The 17,177-nt window shown below is 31.1% G+C and overlaps 1 protein-coding gene across 3 annotated transcripts; it reads left to right on the top strand.

The window, feature by feature from the left end:
* The first annotated feature begins 212 nt into the window (after positions 1-212).
* Positions 213-14,886, top strand: LOC131174454 (phosphatidate cytidylyltransferase 1-like). Of its 3 annotated transcripts, XM_058137832.1 has the most exons (13): positions 213-434; positions 2,624-2,764; positions 3,204-3,457; positions 4,624-4,775; positions 4,910-5,051; positions 10,574-10,730; positions 12,269-12,316; positions 12,880-12,966; positions 13,143-13,271; positions 13,472-13,528; positions 14,034-14,117; positions 14,220-14,290; positions 14,546-14,886. In XM_058137832.1, exons 2-13 carry the CDS (start codon positions 2,693-2,695, stop codon positions 14,559-14,561), a joined length of 1,269 nt encoding a protein of 422 aa, XP_057993815.1. In that variant the 5' UTR covers positions 213-434; positions 2,624-2,692; the 3' UTR covers positions 14,562-14,886. The 3 variants fall into 3 exon arrangements, with proteins under 3 accessions (XP_057993815.1, XP_057993813.1, XP_057993814.1); XM_058137830.1 differs by having other exon boundaries at positions 14,220-14,548; XM_058137831.1 differs by lacking the exon at positions 213-434 and adding an exon at positions 2,189-2,333 and having other exon boundaries at positions 14,220-14,548.
* The last annotated feature ends 2,291 nt before the right edge of the window (positions 14,887-17,177 follow it).

A 17,177-nucleotide genomic window follows, 5' to 3' on the forward strand; every position in this document is an offset into this window, starting at 1 on the left:
AAAAGTAAATTATAAATAATTTAAAAAATATTTCTCTTTGAAATTAATCTTGGCCTTCTATTCTTTTAGGTCTTTATTAGAGACCATTGGATGGAGCATTTCCAACTTTTTTCTTCATGTTATTTGGGAACAGAATAGAATAATCGTGGCAGTGGAGGGGAAGAGGGAATCTATTCTTCCTTTGCTTTGAGGAGCCGAAAGCATAAAAGAGAGTGCCGAATAAAGGTTATCAGCCTCATCCTCAGCCTCTGGTCACTCATTCCCAAGCTACCTCCCTTACCACCTCATCACCTCTTATCGTGGTTTTCTTCGACGACTTCAATCCAGAGGAGGAAGAAGAAGAAGACGACTAATCTGGGGTTTCTACTAGTCCCAAATTAGTAGCAGTGGATAGAACCTGATAATCCTCTTCAATTTCAATTTTTCTCAGTGGGGTAAGTTCTGAAATCTGTCCCTATTTTATGCTTTGGTTTTATTTGATTAATTTTTACACTGTACTCAAGAGCTAGCAAAAACAATCCATATTTCAATAGGCCAAGAGAAAGCAGAGCACCTTTAGCTTTGTGAAACAGTATGGATTTTAAACAGAAATTATATTGCCTGTTTGAGTTTAATCGTTAGAAATTAATACGTGGGTTTTTGTTTGGATTGTAGGGATAAGTTGTGTCAATTTTGGTTCTGGTAAATGGTGTTTAGTGTGATGTTTGATGGCATTGCTGGCTGTTGAATTTTGGTTCTGGTGTTGATAGACGTATGATATGGGGCTGGTTTTCTTGAATTTTAAATAATATGTTCTTATTGTTATGAGGGTGAAATTTATATTGAAATGCTTTTTGGTAGAATTGATTGGAAATCAGCTTTGCTTGTTATCAACTTTCTGCATATTCATTCTATATATGCCTAAATCATTTTTCCTTAATGATTCATCCGGCTCTTAAAATTGAATAAATTTCAGCATTTATAAAGTATTTAGTTTCTTAAATATAAGTGGCGAAATTCCCAAAATGCCCTAAACTCTCTCTCTCTCTCTCTCTCTCTCTCTCTCTCTCTCTCTCTCTCTCTCTACCCCCCTTAAAACTCTCATTCTCTCTCCATAAACCTGTCGACACTGTACTTGTCCAAGCAATATGTTGCATCTCTCAAATAAGTATTTTTACCTTTCCTAAAAATTTTAATCAAGGTTTTGCATTTTGAACAAAAAAAAAATAAAATTTGCATAGTTTATTATGAAATAATGAAAATTATATAATTTCATTGAAAATCCATGTCTTTAAAGTTCAATTTTTTTTTAAATTATTATTCATGCAGTTATAAAATATAAATTCAGTAATAATTAATGAGAAGAGAAAAAGTAATTGAAATAAAAAGAGGAAAATAAAAATAATACAAGAGAGTAATCAAAACTACATGTAGTATGATATTCCTTTGCTTATTTGGATTTCACTGCAGAGGTCATTCATATTCTGTTTAGGTAGTTCTTTTATTGCCATGTGGAGTTTGGTTTTTGATTGACTTTGCTTTGGGGTTTTTAACTTTGTGCACTTTCTGCTTCTGTAACTTTAGTCAACTTCAACTTTTGATATTTTTTTAATGGAAAGTGCAGCCTTAATTTTGTTTAGCTTAGGCGAAACTGAACAGGCAGCTCTACAGCTTAGTTGCAAGTCCTATTGTGAAAGTTTAAATTGGTTTAGGTAGGCCTCATATTTATGTTGCAATGGATTTTTTTTTTCCCATTTTGAAATTTTTAAAGCTGCTATTATTCTTTAAATGATGATACTCACTTGCATTAAATTGAAAATTATTGATTGTCTTTCTTTGTATGAACTCTTGTCTTGCTTTTGAATTCTACCATGTGGAAGCACTATCCCTAGCCACCTCTTGGGTCTTGGCCCCTGGTGGTGGAGTGCTTTCGTGATAGTTATTTGGTTAAGGATTTCAGACACAAAGGGAAAGCGTTGACAATTTCTATCTTTCATCAACCAATATTGGACCGGTGTCCCCTCTGAATAATATTGTCGTGTTGGATCTGATTTAAACTGATAAGAAGCCAAAAAATATGTGAGTTAATTGAAAGAAGACATCCACATATGTTCGTGATTTTTGTTTCCAGAATGATGTATGTTTGCTTTTCAGTGATGTTGCCTTTGTGCCTCTTGGGTCTTGGCCCCTGGTGGTGGAGTGCTTTCGTGATAGTTATTTGGTTAAGGATTTCAGACACAAAGGGAAAGCGTTGACAATTTCTATCTTTCATCAACCAATATTGGACCGGTGTCCCCTCTGAATAATATTGTCGTGTTGGATCTGATTTAAACTGATAAGAAGCCAAAAAATATGTGAGTTCATTGAAAGAAGACATCCACATATGTTCGTGATTTTTGTTTCCAGAATGATGTATGTTTGCTTTTCAGTGATGTTGCCTTTGTGCTGAAACTTGTGTCACTGCCATGCTGTTTAGGAGAATATGTATCTTGATTATACTTCTAGCATTTTTATAGTCTATGCTTGTTTTTTGTCATTTTGTAACATTGCCTTCAATTCATACAATTGAGCACATTTGTTACAATATTTTTCTTCAGTATTTGTGTAGCAGCATTCATTGTGGACTAATTTCTATGTCATGCAGCAATTTCCTGAGCTACACATGCATGCATTTTTACTGGACTTTTAATTAAGTGAAAGGAAGTGAACAATCATGCATAAGGATCAAAGTACTAGTGCCCCGTCGGCACCTTCTCGACTTCGTAATCGCAGGCGCTCCAGTGAGGTTGACTATTCTATCTCAATAGATTATGTAGTTTGTTTCTTCTACAAACAGAATCCTTTTCAATTTCATTTGTATAAATATATATTTCCTTAGAAAGTTGTCGACATTATGAAATGTGTACTGGCCGAGGAAAACCGTTACTTAATCTTTTGCCATGTGGGTTATTTTATCTATGGGGCAATTTCGCACTCTAACCTCTTGAATGAGATCAATATTATTATCAGTTCTTTCCTATTTTCCCGGTATGCTTGCTTTGATATATGAAGAATATAAATGTCTTTATTTGAATGAGATCAATATTATCATCAGTTCTTTCCTATTTTCCCGATATGCTTGCTTTGATATATGAAAAATATAAATTTTTTCTTTGAGAAGCTGTGGTGCTTTTTTTAGAAAGGAGGGAAGTTTATTTTAGTTGTATCTCCCATCTGGTTGTCAGGTTGTTCCAGAGGTTAGTAAAGAAAATGGAGGCCGTTTGCTGGTTAATGATCGAAACAAATACAAGTCAATGTGGGTCCGTGCGCACTCAACTATTTGGATGATTGGGGGCTTTGCTTTGATTGTCTACATGGGTCATCTCTCTATCACAGCTATGGTGGTTGTCATTCAAATATTTATGGCAAAAGAGCTATTCAATCTACTTAGGAAAGCACATGAAGATAGGCATCTCCCTGGATTTAGACTTTTAAATTGGTAAGAATTGTAGAAGATCCATCATGTCCTTTGGAAAATATTTTAGTCTTTTGTACTATTAATTGCATAAAACCATATCTTATTTTAATTCAAATTGACTAGCAAATTTGTATATAATTATATATATAAGTGGCTTAAAGGGTATAACTTTTGAATTGACTAAAAAAAACCCAGTAAAATTATACATTGATGATAAAGACTTTCTTAATAGTTAATAATCTAAGTTAAATGGAATCCTATTTATTTGTAAACTCTTTTTCATCACCTACTTTCGTTCTATTAATACTATAATATGTACAGAATAAATCTTTTTTGATGTTGCTATTGGTGCATTATTCTCCAAAAAAAAAAGGTTCATCATCTATTAACTATTGCAATTGAAATTGCTATTATTAAAAAAAATATTCCATAAGAATTGGGGAGAAAATATTTACTCATGCAAATTAAATTTTGTAATTAAATTGGATTTAATTATTTATATTTAAGATGATTTATATGAAACAGCGCTTTCAAAAATCATGTAGATCATGTGCTATACACATTCAAATTTTACTGTTATGTGTAAAGGAGTATTAAGTGAGTAAACATTTTGGGTTTTGTTATCAAATGGTATGACCTCTTATTTATTTATTTTTTCAATTGTGTCTTAACTTAAAAGAAAATTGCAATCAAGTGCCACTATGTGTGTGTGCGTGCACACGTGCGTGTATTTCCACTGCAAATTTCTAACGTGTTTTAGATTTGTCTCCTTACAATTTTGAGAATGCATTTTTAGTTTACATTTTCAAGTAAAATATATCATTTGTATGTTGACACGGCAATTAAAAACCTTTTTACATTATTTTAATCTATACTGGCACAGTTGGTCACTAACAATGTACATATGTATGTATGTATGTATGTATATATGTATCCAGTTAGACAAGTAGAGCACATTAGGTTAGAGGATAGAAATAAAAAAAGAGGTAGACCTAAATTGACTTGGAGGAGAGTAGTACAACATGACCTAGAAGCATTACTTTAACCCAAAATAGTTTAGAGTGGAGAAAGTGAATCCATATAGCGGACCCCAAATTTTTGGGATAAAGGCTTAGTTGAGTTGAGTTGAGTTGAGTAGTATAAACATGTCTTAGTTGAGTTTACTGATTTGTATATTTTCTTGTCAGGCACTTCTTCTTCACTGCAATGCTATTTGTGTATGGCCGCATTCTCAGTCAACGGCTAGTCAATACCGTAACATCAGACAAATTCTTGTATCAGCTTGTTAACAGCCTCATCAAGTATCATATGGTTATTTGTTATTTCTTGTATATTGCAGGTTGGTTGTTGTGTTGTCTCTATACTTTATATTCATGTGATGAGGGTTTTTTTTTGTGTTTTTCATTGAGGTTTTTTTACATGCCTTTATGATACCTTGCTTCTGATATGGATAGATTTGGAAAATTGGCTCAGGTTTTATGTGGTTCATTCTTACACTAAAGAAGAAGATGTACAAGTATCAATTTGGCCAGTATGCATGGACACACATGATTCTAATCGTGGTGTTTACTCAATCCTCTTTCACTGTGGCAAATATTTTTGAGGGAATTTTCTGGTAACTACAAACTCTTCACTGGCAAGGCATTTTCACTTTTTCTTTGGAATCTATACATTAACGTTCTTCAATTTTTTATAATATTGGTTTATCTAATATTGGATTATGTGCAACATATCTTTCCAATTTTTGATGTTGTCATGCTTTACTTAGGCAGTTGTTTTTTTTTTTTTTTTTGGATATAATGTGCCGAGTGCTCTTGCTGTACTTTTTGTGTATTTAAAGTTTACTATGATCCATTGCTAGCTATTATATGACACTTCTGTCTTCTCTAACATGGAAATAAGTTTTAATGGAATGTTTATGCTGGTGTGTTCAATGTGTTCTCCTTGTGATGATGAGTCTCCTAATGTCAGGTGAAAGCGATCCCACTTAGGGACAACAATTTTGAGATTTTCTAATTGTAATTCATAGACGAGTTTGGAAGTCTTCTCTTTTAGTGCCAACTAGGGTGAGGTTTTTAAATTCACTCAAAACTTACTTAATGAAGCTGAAAATGAAACAAAGAGAATTGTGGATACTTTTAGAACATAAACTTAACTGTTTTAGAAGAAGCTTCCATGTTGTTGATGCAAATTAAATATTCAAGGGATGAGGCTTTGTCACGTTGCTTGGTTGAAGATGGATGGATAGAAATTTGTAATGTAGAAATGATCCTAAGGCAAATGCCAAATTCCAAGGGTTTTTTATTTTTTTTTAATTTTTTTAAAAATTTTTGGGCTCAGAGAGAATGAAAGAGAGTGTAGTTCTGCTCAAAAAGAAATTTGTTATAACTCACCGATGCCATTTTTGCTTCTATGTTTTGCTTTGTATGTGGCTGCTATAGTAAAAATCCTATTTTAAATGCATTAAGCAACCTTTTATTTCCTAGATTGGGTAATGATGTAGAACCAATAGAACAATCAAAGCCGAATGAATAAAATTGACAAAATTCTTATTAATTCTCTATTGTAAATAACAATTATAGCAAGCCCTTATAAAATGCCTAGATAATATAGGTAACTATAGTATAATGACTTAGTTCTACTAGTACTAGGATTATGATCTCAAAATAAGAAAATATTGTACCAACACTAATTGGTAATATGAACTATAACTCTGTCTTCTTATTCTTCCACCACGCCCAACCCCCCCACCCCAAAAAAAAAAAAAAAAAAAAAAAAAAAAATGAAAACTCTTCTTCAATGGTAGCAATAAGATTGAAATGATGAATTTTATTCTTTCCTTCACTTCTCCAAGATCCTGAATACATAAAATCTGTCACAAATGCAATTGAAAAGCTCTTCAATTGAAAGACTAATGCAATTGAAAGGCTTCCTAATTGAAAAGTGAATGAGATACTCTTTATCTTTTTTGATTGTAGCAATAAGATTTAAATGATGAATTTTATTCTTTCCTTCAGTTCTCCAAGAACCTGAATGGATAAAATCAGTCACAAATGCAATTGAAAGGCTGTTTAGTTGAAAAGTGTGAGATAAATTTTCAATTTTCATTGTCTTCTCAATGGTCTATTTTTTTTTTCGTCCCTTCTTCTTCTTTCCCAAGAAAGATTTCTCAAATTTTTGTTGCTCATTATATCAGCTTCTTTCTTTAGAATATGTTGCGCAAAATTTTTCAACTCAGTTTTATTATCTTGGATTTCAACATGCGAAGTCTTAATAATCAAAACCTCATATTCTTCAAGCTACTCTTCTTGTTCTTCATTATGAATTATTGCTTTTCATCCTTTTGAGTTATAATTACATCTTCAAGAACTCTTAATAGCGCTTTCAGCATTGCTTTTAGCCAGTCCAAAGTTTCTTCAAGGTGCTGCTCACTTTTTTCTTTGAGATTTTTCTTGAAATTGAATATTTAAGAAAACTTCATAAGCCAAATAGTTAGGACTTATTTGTGGCTGAATAAAAGAAAATTTCCAATTTACTTGTTGAAATATATATTTCTTCTTCCATTCTTCAAGTTCTCTTTTCTCAACTTGTAAGAGTTATTTGATGATTCAAAATTCATAAGATGATTTAAAATTCATAAAATAAGTCAGGAGACAATATTCATCACCACCATATAAATTAGCGGTGTTCAGGTCCAGTTCGGTTTTGCTAAGGATGGGAACTAAACCAAACATAGGTAAATTTTCAGTTTTGGTTTGGTTCTTCAATATTTTAGTTCAATTTCGATTTGGTTCTTTGATATTTTGGTTTGGAATCAATTTGGTTTTTGGTTCTTCAGTTTTGGTTCCGTTTGGTTCAAGTTAGGTTGTTGAAAAGATTTTATACAACTTCCCATAGAGAGTGGGACCTAAATCACCATTTAGGTTTTATGGAAAGTTATCATTTGAAATATACCAAGGCAAGGCTTTTTATATTTTTCTTTCATTATATATTATAAAATTAAATTGTATTGTATTAATATATGATAATTAATTACTAATAATTAAATCATCAATAGTTGGCATACACTACGAGTTGAATTCATAACAATTGAACTCATATATTAACGTATAAATAATTTCATCATTACCATTAGAATGGGAAACTAATTCTAATCAAACTATTTAAATTTATTAATGTGTACTTATTAAGACAAATAAAGGAAATGAGAGTTTTTTTTTTTAAACTTATTTTTGCCTATCTGAATTTGTGTGTGTGTGTGTGTGTGTGTGTGTGTGTGTGTGTGTGTGTGTGTGTGTGTGTGTGTGTGTGTAGTCATTAACTATAAATATATTATGTAACATACCTTTTTGCCATTCCTTCATTTTATGATCTTTTTAATTAGAAAGTGTATATATATACACATAGAAAGTTTATCATGTATCTAAAAGATATTTAAAAATATATGTATAAAATTGGTTTTGGCTTTGGTTCTTCAGTTTGGTTCTGTTCGAGTCTGGTTTGGTTCTTAGTTTGGTTCTGGTTTTGATGAAGATTTGGAGCCGTACCAAAACAATAACATAATTTCGGTTTGGTTTACCCAAGAACCATGCACAATCCTAATGCGAACCCCAATATCTCATCTAATCGTATCTTGTAAGAATAAGTGTCATCTAACAATATGTCCCACTAAGAAAGTTTCATTGTTGTCCTTTAGTTGCAAAATGACTGTGTTTCACTAGGAAAGTTGATTACTTGCAAATCGCAAATCACTTTCGACTATTGGCTGTAAAATTTTGGTTCCCCACACAAACGGTTAAATTTTGAGCTGAGATTTAATTTAAGAACAGCTCAAATGTGACACAAATAACCTGTAAATTTTCAGGAATTTCTGGACTGATTTGCTATGTGAACTTAATTTGATCGGGTCTGCCATAAAATTTTGGTTCTCCACACAAACGGTTTAATTTTAAGCTGAAATTTAATTTGGGAACTACTGAAATGGGGTATAAACACCCTGTAAATTTTCAAGAATTTCTGGGTCTATTTGCTATGTGAACTTAATTTGATCGAGTTTGCCGCAAAATTTTGGTTCCCCACACAAACGGTTGAATTTTAAGTTGAAATTTAATTTGAGAACTACTGAAATGGGGTATAAACATCCTGTAAATTTTCAGGAATTTCTGGGTCTATTTGCTATGTGAACTTAATTTGATCGGGTCTGCCGCAAAATTTTGGTTCAACAGGCAAATAATATCAAACAACCCCCAAAATTTACACCCAACGTCTTAAACACACTCAAATAATGCTGGTACAGTTTCAGTCCAAATAGGTAAGTCGAACTCAATGACCCAAGTAAGCTCTAATGTTTGATATCAAAATGAAGGAAGCAAAATAGATAGCTAGAATAATGGCTTTGGCTGGATTAACTCAAAACCCTAAGACAAATTCAACAAAACAAATTTTTAAACAAACAGATCATACTAAACCCCAAGAGTCAATTTTGGTCAAGCATACAATGAACAAAAATGTGAATAACAGAAACACAATAAGACGCAAAACAAGATTTAGCATAAAAGAACCAGGTGCAAGATGAAGAAGAAGTAAATATGGAACTAGAGCTAAACAGCAAACATGAAAAAGGTAACAGAGAATAAGAAGCAAACAGAGAATCTACCTTGTTTGGACGTCCCTTTACTTTGATACCAAAACTGATGTGAACCCTCAAGTAATTGGTAACTTGAAAATCTACATTCAAGAATTAAAGGAATAATATGGAAAGCACTAAATCAAGATGTATGAATTTGATTCTTTGAACTAGCACAATCAGATTGCTGTGTAATTCAAAGAAAATATGAGAAATGGGATTCTTGACCTAATTCATATGGAGAATGAATAAACAAGAATATTATGCACATTAAACCTTGCAAGATAGAAATCTCAGCAAGTTAATGAGCTTTACAAGAACAAAGGCAACAACCAATTTACTCACTAATGGAGCAAAAACAATCTTTCATTAATATTCAAAGTGTGTCTTCCACCTCTCTCATTACACTTGTATTTATAGCCTCTTGGCCCCAAAGCTAAAGACAAAAATATCCCTACTTTAGTAACAGCTGCAAGGAGCTTTGAGTCCAAACAGAAATTAATCTATCAAAAGACTAAAACGTCCTAACAAAAAGCAAACTTAATACAGCAGCAATAAGGGCATTTAAGTCCAAAAAAGAGGTAGTTATAACAGCAAGGAATATTCCTTCAAAAAGGTGTCAGCAGCATTGGTTGGATCTGGTGCATGCATGTCTACAGGTTATTCCATGTAACCTAATGCTCCACATGACACCTGGTCACTTCCAAGCTTAATTTTCACCAAATTTAATCATTTATAATTTTCTTCATGCCATTTCATCTTATAATCCTTGCTCCTTAAGATTTCACAAATTAAATTCTGAAGTGATTTAGCTCTAGCTCTAGTAATTGGACCTTGGATGAAATCCTTTGGCATGGATGTAGCTTGATTCTCATCATACACTATCAAGGGAGAGATTAAGAAATCTTGCTCAAACTCTCCTAATACCAAATTGATGTTGAACCTATAGAACAATCAAAGGGGAAAGGAAAAAGTTCTCAAAATTCTTATTTACTCGCAATTGTCAATAGTAATCATAATAAACTCTACTAAAATACTTAAATGACATGTACTTATAGTTTAATAACTAGTCCTAGGATTAATAATCCCAACCAACACTAATTAGGAATACCAACCTAAAACTAACTTGGAAATTTTGAGCAATAGAATTCCTAAATAATTAAAATGCCACCCCATAATTAAATTTCATATATAGTAGAAACCTAAACTTCCTAATTTTACGATGAGAAATTAAATCAAAATAATTCCTAAATTTAGTTTTCCTTGACTGCCAATGGCATAATCAATTAGTGTTGCTGATTATTTGGTGCAGAGTTTGAAGTCATATGCTGCATTCTCAATTATGCATTTCTAGTTGCCTTTTTCTAAGCCTCAATAGGATTACTTGAGCACTGAACAATAACTAGATTCATAATATGAATGGATAATCAATACTATAACTAGATTCATAATGTGAATGGATAATCAATCTTGGTACTCACATACATATATATTTTGTCAATGCAATGTAGGTTTCTACTTCCAGCCACACTAATTGTCATCAATGACATTTTCGCTTATATCTTTGGTTTCTTCTTTGGAAGAACCCCTTTGATCAAGTTATCACCAAAGAAAACTTGGGAGGGATTCATTGGAGCATCTATCACAACGATGATCTCTGCATTTGTGGTGAGCTTGGTTTTTACTCCTTTATATCGACAATTCTTATGAATTTAATTATTTTAATATGTATTTTAGTTGCAAGTTAGTTTCAGTCAAATCCTGTGATAATTATGCTTGTTGCATCAGTCTTGTGCTTTATTGAATTTGAACTATTTGGAGTGCATTGCAACTATAATGGTCCAAAGAACTATAATGTTATTATGAGTAATACTTTTTTCTATATTTGATGTATGTAATGATTTTCCAATGAGGTTTTATTCAGTGCTTTCGGAGCACATACACCCTCTCTCATATTCAGATAGGACCCACTTCTCATAATATATGAGATAACTGTTGTTGGGAATTTAAGTCCCATATCAAGAATAAACAAAAGTTAAAGGGTAAATGTAAGTGGTTAGATTATAACACTGACTTGGCTAATTATTTTTATGTGTAAAATAATCTAATTATATGAATTAAAACTTAATTTGATTAGCACTCTTTCCGAATTTAACATGGTATCATAGCCCAAAGTGGGTTGTGGGTTTCAGTCGTCCATAAGGTGTGTAATTGGGCGTGTTGGGGTAATACTAACTAATTGTCAAGTGACAACTATGTGGTTGCACTTAAGATGAGAGTGTTAGGAATTTAAGTCTCACATCGAGAATAAACAAAAGTTAAAGGGTGAATATGAGTAGTTAGATTGTAATATTGACTTGACTAGTCATTTTTATGTGTAAAGCAATCTAATTACTTATGTAAGTTCAAATTAAAATGAATTAAAATGTAATTTGACCAGCACTCTCCGAATTTAACAACTGTAAATATGCGAGTATATGGTACACTAAAGTTATTGCATCGGGAGCATCTTATAAATTTCCATTTTCTAAATTATGTTCTACCAATTTGCATTATGTGCATAGTTATTAAAGGCCCAAAGCGCACTAAGGCACCAAGAAGTCTTGGAGCCTAGGCGTAACGCGCAGGTGCGCGTCTGAGCGATGTGAGGCGCAAAAGTAAAAAATTTAAAAAATCCATAAAAGTCAAATAGATGTAATGCTTTTCTTTTTTTTCTTTGGCACATATCTTGAATTGGATTTGCTGGTTTGAGTTTGAGTGGTAGTCCTTTTTGTCAATGAAAGTGTTCGCTAAAGATGTAAATAAAGAAGGTATGCCTTTCTAGAACCTTGTGTCTAGAACAAAGGTGCACACCTAGGTGTATAAGGCGCTAGGGTTCGAGCTTGGTGAGCCTTGAGCCTGAGGCGTGCCTCTTTAGTAACTATGATTATGTGTAGGAAATTTATTGGTTTCTGTGTGCAGTTAAATGTAAATAGGGGAAGTTATATAAATTCTTACTGCAGGCTCATAATTATCAGGATGTGGTCATGATTTATTTGGTTTTATCATTTAGGCGTTTTTCTATTACAATGGCTTGTTTGTTGTCTCATTTTTGCTATTCAACCACTTTCTCTCAATTATATCAAAAGGCTACTTATTTCATCTTGGACTTAAGTGGTGACACGAGTATTGTCAAATGTTTAACCAACTTTGTGCTTTTCATGTAGCTTGCAAATATAATGGGGCGCTTTCAGTGGCTAACATGTCCAAGAAAGGTAATTAATTCTAGGTCTAATGATCTAAAATGTAATGAAATTTGTGTGTTCTCTTAATTCTATCTTAAAACTAAAATTTTATCAATTTGGGTTAGCATCTTTTGGTTTTGTTTCAATTTTATCCAATGAGTTTAAGTGTTGTGTAATTGATGTAATGCTCATGAATAGTATCTATTTGAATAAAAGATAATGACTTAATAGATATTGGGCCCTCCTATTTGGAAGTTTTTTTTTTTTTCAAAGGTACAAAAGATTTTAAACAACTTCATGAAGGATGATAATTTTGCAATACACCATCATTTTATGGTTTTTAAGACTGAAGTGGGTTCCATTTATTCCAAATTATCAAGTTGTGTGTATTTATCTTTAATTTTAACACTACGTCAGCAATTGAGCGTGTCGTAAACCAATGGGATAAAATTGAAATCAATTCAAAGGTACTGGCACAAATTGACCCACATGGTTTAGAATAAATGAGATCATTAGGCCTTAATTCTAGAAAATGTTAGTCAATGTTGCATAGGTGTGCTGGTTAACCATGTAAGAAACTTGTGGTCTTGCAGGATTTGTTGAGTGGTTGGCTTCAATGTGATCCTGGCCCTTTATTTAAGCCAGAGTATTTTACTTTGCCAGCATGGGTTCCTAAATGGGTGAGTAAGCCAATGGTCAATTGGATTTGAACAACACCGCCTGATATTTTTTTTGGATGGTTTGCCACTTAAATTTAGAGCACCCATTAGCAATTTATTTATACGTTTTAGAATTTGCATTCTTTTTGGAATTATCTGTGTCAAAATTTTAATGCTTCATTAATGTTTTTATGCAGTTTCCTTGGAAAGAAATCTCCATTCTGCCTGTTCAATGGCATGCTTTATTGCTTGGTTTGTTTGCCTCAATTATTGCACCTTTTGGAGGCTTTTTTGCAAGTGGTTTCAAGAGAGCTTTTAAAATTAAGGTGCACTCTTGGTGCTTTTAGCATTGCAACAGAGAGAGAGAGAGAGAGAGAGAGAGAGAGAGAGAGGGAGAGCGCCCCCGCTGGGGGGGTGGGGGGGGGGGGGGTTGGTGTTGGTTGGGGAGGAGTGGGGTTGTTGGGTGGTGGGGTTGATATGATATTTTGGATATTATAACCTTTTTGAGTTTTCTCCTTTTCAACAGGATTTTGGTGACAGTATTCCTGGCCATGGGGGAATTACAGATAGAATGGATTGCCAGGTAAGCTTAACAAAGTTGAAATGTTCATAGAGTATGTTGTTAACAAAACTTTTATAACGATCCTGAACTCTCAAACCCTTGAATTTGTGAATTAAGTTGGGGGCTGATTTCATGCTTTAGGATGTTCACACCCTCATATTTGGCTGCATGGTTTGAACGTTGTAATTAGCCTATTTGGCTGTCAATGACACTCCATGTCCATTGAACTCTAGCAAGGACAGTTTTCAATGGCTGCTTTATATATCCTTGGTGTTATTGGTGCATAATATTACATTCGTCTTAGTATTTTTCAGGGCAAGTGGGATTGTTAGAAATCTCTTCCGTCATGCCTCCTATTTGTGTTGTCATCCATTTGATTCGAGTCATTTTATTGATTGTTTAAGACAGGATTTGAAATTAGAAACATGTAAATGAGTAGATGTAAGCTTCAAGTGCATTCTTGCGATCAAGTTTATTTTGCAATATTCATGTTTTCTGCTCTAATTGATTAGATCATTTATTGTAGATGGTGATGGCTGTGTTTGCATACATCTATCATCAATCATTCGTTGTGCCTCAAAGCATCTCAGTTGAAATCATCTTAGATCAGGTAGGCTTATAAATTTGTCTATATTATTTACATATTTCCATCTTTTATTATCCCAAATAGTAAATGAAGATGTGTCTACTCTGCTTCATCACGGTTTTGTAGATTTTGACGAACCTTACTTTTGAGGAGCAGCATGCTTTGTACACCAAACTTGGGGAAATCATTCAGGAAAGGTTGGTTGGACAATCTTAGATTTGTGAAGGCCACATCTTTGACGTTCTTAGTATTTGAAGCATATTAGTACATCTTAGCCTAGCAGTGAAAGAAGAATTGTTTGTATATATTGCCTTTCCTATTTCAGATTCATGTTCTCTAGGTGGAGGCATTCTTTAGCGAGCACAATATGTATAGCATTAAATATGCATAAAACTGTCAATGGCATGTATTGCTAATTGCTGAAATTTGTAATCCAAAATTGTCATTTCAAGGGAGTGCAAGAACTAGAGGTGGCGTGGCAACTCAAAAAGCAAATTTAAAAGCAAGATTAGAAGCAACTAAAATTTTCGAGGCAGCGATCTTCTTGAGAAACGTAGAAATGATTGATTTGAGCTAGGTTACGGTTATCTGTTTGTTTACTTGCAATTCCCTAATCTAGAAAAACAGAAATTTACTTCTTAGTTTGTTGTTGGTAAAGTGAAAGTTTTATAACAGTGGTTTTTGTTGATTTTCATCAAATTTGGAACCAAAAATTCACATCTTCATACTTGATGTAGTTTGAAACTTTAATATTATTGGGTCAGGTGGCCAAAAATTGACTGTGTTGCATCTACTATCAAAGTATGAATGCTGGAGAGTGTGTGAATCCACTTGTTGCTGGATAAAGTTTTGTGGAAAATTCTTTGGAGAATCATTCTGTCAGCTTTTCTCTATTCTTTCAGTATTTGAGAGATTAATAGTTTCAGATTTCGTTCTTGTGGATTTGGAAACTGAGTGTTCTAATGTCTGTAGATCCTTTTCCTATTTCGTAAGTTCAGGTTGAGGTTCGACCATCTTGATTTAGACTTGCTGCCAATGATTTCTTCAATTGTGTGAAAATGATTCGGTATGTTTTATCAACTATGTTCTCGTTTTGTCATATAATGATCACTCTTAGGAATAGTTTGAACTTTAATTAAAAAAAAAGAAAGAAAAAGGGTACTTCTTAAATTTTATTTAAAATGTAATATATTTTAGCAATTTATTAATAAGCAAAATGGCTTGTGTCAAATTTATTTTTTTTTAATTTTTAAAATTGATTTTTTTTTAGTTTGCTTTTATTTTTTTTTATCTATTTTACTTTTTTCAAAGGTTGTAAAATTTTTATTTTTACTTTTAATTTACTTTTATTGAATATTGAGTGTATATAGAAATTATTAAAATCTCTTTTTTTTTTTTTATCTTTTTATATCGATAATTTAATTATTTTTTAATTTTTAAATTTAAATATTAAATATATATAGAGCTTATTAAAAGAAAAAAAAAATTCTCATAAAAGATATGAAGTTTAAAAATTAAATATTTAAAATAAAGAAATACGTTATTAATTGTATAACTTTTCAATAATTTATAAAATTAAATGAGTGTTTCATACAAATTAGTTTAAATAAATGTTCTAAAAAATTGCAAAATATTATATAGAAAAAAATTTATAATTACTAAGAAATATAAAGAATTCAATTTTAGAAGAATAAACTAAACCTAAAAAAAAATCACATGAGAAAAAAAAAAAAAGGCCACATTAAAAAATTATTTTAATTTCATTATTATTTTTTTTTAAATTTTAGCATAATATTTAAGATTTTATTTTTAGCATATTTATGATTATATTTACTATTATAGACATTCTTTCTAATAATATATAATCTTTGTTAAATGTAATTATATTATAAAAATATTACATTGTTGAAATAATATTTAGAAGAAAATAATTAATAGTATTTAAGAAATAAAACTTAAATTTAGTTTTAATTGACATATTTTTATTCAAAAAATTTTATTTCAAATTTAAATTATATTAGCATAATTAATTAAGAATTTTATATGATTTTGAAATATAAAATTTTAAAAATATCAAATTTTATTATTAAAATAAAATAAATAAGCCTGATAATGCATAGACAAAACTATTGGTAGTTTATTGAAGATCTTTTATAATTTTTCATCCCAATGATATTGCAGTCGTATTTGGGATTGTAAGGTATTGAGTTCGATTTCTAATTAAAACTAATTGTATAAAAAAAAAAATCTTTTATAGTTTTTGAAATTTTATAATTTTTCTTTTATTATTTAAGATAAAGTGAATGTTTTTAAAGTTATTAAGAGATTTTATAAATCTTTTCGATATATAGATTTAGCAAGTTGAAAAATATAAGCTTTTAGATATCTTTAAGAATTCAAAAAACCTTATTTCAAAAAATTATGAGTTCCTCAAAATAGAAATGCGTAACTTTTAATTATTAAAAAAAAGTTCACTATCTTATAAAACCTCCTTCCTAACATATTATAAATTGAATATTGCATATAGGCTTTTGCCTTACATATAAAATTAATAAAGAGTTTAGCTTGGAGGCGTTTGGCTTGCCTACTTATTTTTAATTTTTCACTTAAAATATATTTTTAATTTATAAGTTAATTTAAAAATAATTAATTAATTATTTAGTAAAATTACTTAAAATTAACTTTTAAATAATTTAAATATTTAGTTAAAAGATACTTAAAAATAAATTAATTTATGAAATAATAAAAAAATATATCATTGAGTATTGTGGTTGTTAAAATAAGGATAGCATTTGATATTTTAAAAAATTATTAGGATAATATAATTTTTTTAACTTAGTCAAAACATAGTTTTATAATAAATAGATAAATCGTAAGGGATACCTTACTTATGATTTCTGACTTATTTTAAATATTTTTTTTTAACTTATAAATCAAACCAAATACTAATTTACTTATGATTTATACTTATAAGTAGGTTTGATCGACTTATAAGTCAAATCAAATACTCTCTTAAACTTCTTTATTTCAAAAAAATAAAAAAATTAAGTTTTAAATTTTAAAACTAGATTGAATAAACTCTTT

Source organism: Hevea brasiliensis, chromosome 16 (assembly GCF_030052815.1).
Source record: "Hevea brasiliensis isolate MT/VB/25A 57/8 chromosome 16, ASM3005281v1, whole genome shotgun sequence".
NCBI classification, from domain to species: Eukaryota; Viridiplantae; Streptophyta; class Magnoliopsida; order Malpighiales; family Euphorbiaceae; genus Hevea; species Hevea brasiliensis.

What these genes read in the sequence shown, in the direction of transcription:
- LOC131174454 (XM_058137830.1), top strand. Translation starts at nt 2,693, where the DNA reads ATGCATAAGGATCAAAGTACTAGTGCCCCGTCGGCACCTTCTCGACTT. An exon ending in GGATTTAGACTTTTAAATTG is followed by an intron (nt 3,458 to 4,623) that starts GTAAGAATTGTA and finishes TTTTCTTGTCAG; the next exon opens with GCACTTCTTCTTCACTGCAA. An exon ending in CGATGATCTCTGCATTTGTG is followed by an intron (nt 10,731 to 12,268) that starts GTGAGCTTGGTT and finishes CTTTTCATGTAG; the next exon opens with CTTGCAAATATAATGGGGCG.